The sequence below is a fragment of the Struthio camelus genome, chromosome 4 (genome assembly GCF_040807025.1).
Source record: "Struthio camelus isolate bStrCam1 chromosome 4, bStrCam1.hap1, whole genome shotgun sequence".
NCBI lineage: Eukaryota > Metazoa > Chordata > Aves > Struthioniformes > Struthionidae > Struthio > Struthio camelus.
Window position 1 is genome coordinate 71,428,247 of NC_090945.1, and position 2,989 is coordinate 71,431,235.

Here is a 2,989-nt window from a genome sequence, read left to right on the forward strand (position 1 = left end):
GGCCGAGCGGGCAGCGCGGCGGCGGCGGCGGCGGCGGCGGCCCCCGGCCCTATGGGCGGGCGGGCCGGGAGCGGCGCAGAGAGGCTGCCCCCGCTGGCGCCCGCCCCCCCGGCGGCAGAGAAGGGCCCCGCACCGGCGCGGCTGCGGCTGCAGCGGCAGGAGGCGGCGATGCGATCGCCCAGCTGAAGGCGCGGCGCGCTCGCTGCTGGTGGAGAGGGGCCGCTCGCCGCCGCTCGCCGCCCGGCCGCCGCCGCCGGGCCCATGGCCGTCCGCGGCGGGAACGCCCTGACGCCTTTCTCCATCCAGGCGATCCTCAACAAGAAGGAGGAGCGCGCCCGCCACTCGGCGGGGCGGCCGCCGCCCCCAGGGGGAGCCAGCGGCTGGCGGCTGTGCGGCGCGGCGGCGGCCGCCGACGGCCCGCGGCTCGCCTCGCCCGCGGGGGCCCGCGCCGCCGCCGCCGCCGCCGCTGCCGCCCGGGCGCCGGCGGGCTGGGACTCGGACTCGGCGCTCAGCGAGGACCCCGAGGGCGAGCGGCGCTGCGAGGAGGAGGGCGCCGGCGGCAGCGCCCGCCCCGCCGAGGCCCCGGCCGGGGGGCGGCCGGCCCCGCCGGAGGCGCAGCCCAGGGAGCCGGCGGAGCGGGACGCCGCCGGCCTCAGCGACAGCGAGATGTCGGCCGCCGTCTCAGGTAGGGACGGCGCCTCCGCCCCGCGCGGGCGCGCCCGCGGAGCCTCCGCGGCGCCGACCCGCTCGCGGAGGGGAGGAGGTCGGCGGAGGGCTCGCGGCGGCGTAAGTCCGCGGCTGTGCCCGCCGGCTCCTGCGGAGCCTTCGTGTGCCCGGGCGGGACGCGGCAACGGAGGCGTTTTGCAGCTAGCCTGGACTTTGCTAAAGGGAGTGAAAAACGCCCCAGAATCACTACGGGGAGAGTTAGGGCGGCGAGAGCCCTTGGTCAGGCTTGGCCCCTCGTCCAGGAGGGCGCCTTGCGCTCCGGGGGAAACGAGGAGCCCGCGGTGCCGCCCGCGGATCTCCCGCTCCGCGCGGGCCCGGCTGCGGCCTGGGCAGCGGCTCCGCGCGGTCCCCGCCCGCCCCGGCGCTGCCGGCCCCGGCGGCAAGAGGCGGAGCGGCCGGCGGGCGCGGGCCCTCCGCGGAGCGGCCGCCGGGCGGGCTGCGGGGCCGCGGGCGGGGGGTGTCCCGGTGCCTGCCCGCCGTGACCGCCGTGCTCTCGCCCTGCCCGCAGATCGCAGCCCGCCGGAGGAGGAGGACGGAGCGGGCAAGTGCGGGAAGCTGCTGTCGGGGGAGGAGGAGGCGGCGGCCCCGAAGCCGCGGAAGAAGCGCTCCCGCGCGGCCTTTTCCCACGCGCAGGTCTTCGAGCTGGAGCGGCGCTTCAACCACCAGCGCTACCTGTCGGGGCCCGAGCGGGCCGACCTGGCCGCCTCGCTGAAGCTCACCGAGACGCAGGTGAAGATCTGGTTCCAGAACCGGCGCTACAAGACCAAGCGGCGGCAGATGGCCGCCGACCTGCTGGCCGCCGCGCCCACCGCCAAGAAGGTGGCCGTCAAAGTGCTGGTGCGCGACGACCAGAGACAGTATCACCCCGGCGAGGTGCTGCGGCCACCCTCGCTGCTCTCCCTCCAGCCCTCCTACTACTACCCCTACTACTGCCTGCCCGGGTGGGCTCTGTCCACCTGTGCCGCAGCCGCCGGCACCCAGTGAGGGGCACCCCCCCCACACACACTCCCCCCAACACACACACACTGGCAGCCAGGAGACCAATCTCCCCTCTGTCCCCCCTCCAGCTCCTCAGATCCAGAGCCCCAGCTGCAGCTCTCGGTGCCTTGGACAGTATTTATTATTATTTTATTATTTTTATTATTAATATTATTTGGATGATTCCTCACCCTCTCCTCTTCCAACGTAGGACTTTTTGGCCAATCCCCCCCTCCGCGACTCCCACCCCATCCCCACCCTGCCAGCCGATGACTCTCGCATTTCGGCACAACTAGTTCATGGTATCCATGTTGTCGGTGTATTTGGTGTAGACTTTTTATTTGTCTGTTTTGTTTCGCTTCGGATTGGTAGAGACTCGATCTTGTGTGGGAGAGAGAGAGAGAGAGAAAAAAAAAGGAGAGGAAAAAAAAACAAACCAAAAGCAGCTCAAAAGAGATCAAGGACTCCCTCGATGGATTGTAAGGAAGATTATTTTTGACGTCTGAGTCCTTGCTCTTCCAGCTCCTTGCAAACTGAGTGTGCCTTGTATGGTGCTGAATGTAAGGAAGCCTCTTTCAGATCCCCCCTGCTCTTGTTGCCCATGTTATTCCTGTACTCCATGATCCCTGGCAAAGGATAAATATGTCACAAAAGGGTGAGACTTATATCAAAACTCAAGACTTCTTTTTCTTTTTCCTGAGATCTTTCCGTGTTGGGGGAGGGAGGAGTTACAGATTTTTCGCACTTTCCAGTTGTATTAAAGTTGTTATTATTTTTATATTCAATGTGAATATTTCTAGTCAGGCTTTTTAAAAAATCGATGTAATAGGGAATTTTAATGCCATCGGTGCCTTCTACAGTTTTTCTGCAGACTTCTCCGTCGGGGCGGGATTTCTGATCTTCTCAGCAATGTAATTACGGTATCTTTTTCAAGTTAACTCGTCGCTTTTTTTTTCTCCCTTTCTCTTTTAATGGCACTGTGCACTCAGATTATTTACTTCAAATGAATTGTGAATGTTTGTAAGCTACCCGCTGTACTTTATTTTTTTTTTTAATTTATAAACTTTAGTTTAACACCTAGCTCTGTCGCTTGTGTCGTTTCTAAGAGCTGACACGGATTTCCCCAGCGACATCTCCTGCAATTGAATTCAGGCTGTAGCTCAGAAAATGTCCCTCCTCTTCCCCCACGCAAGGCCGCCGGCGGCGGGTCCGCGGGGATGGGAGCTCCCGCAGTCGGGCCCGCTGTGCCTGGCGGGGATCTCGCCCTCTGTTCCCCACGCCGTTC

The 2,989-nt window shown here is 64.6% G+C and overlaps 1 protein-coding gene across 1 annotated transcript; it reads left to right on the forward strand.

Moving 5' to 3' along the window:
- Window positions 1–212: 212 nt before the first annotated feature.
- On the forward strand, window positions 213–2,784 carry NKX3-2 (NK3 homeobox 2). The gene is made up of 2 exons (XM_068941028.1): window positions 213–685; window positions 1,235–2,784. Exons 1-2 carry the CDS (start codon window positions 262–264, stop codon window positions 1,708–1,710), a joined length of 900 nt encoding a protein of 299 aa, XP_068797129.1. The 5' UTR covers window positions 213–261; the 3' UTR covers window positions 1,711–2,784.
- Window positions 2,785–2,989: the final 205 nt, after the last annotated feature.

Excerpts from the sequence above, each read along its gene's own strand:
- NKX3-2 (XM_068941028.1), top strand. The coding sequence starts at position 262 with ATGGCCGTCCGCGGCGGGAACGCCCTGACGCCTTTCTCCATCCAGGCG. Across the intron at positions 686-1,234 it reads GATGTCGGCCGCCGTCTCAG|ATCGCAGCCCGCCGGAGGAG; the intron begins GTAGGGACGGCG and ends CCCTGCCCGCAG.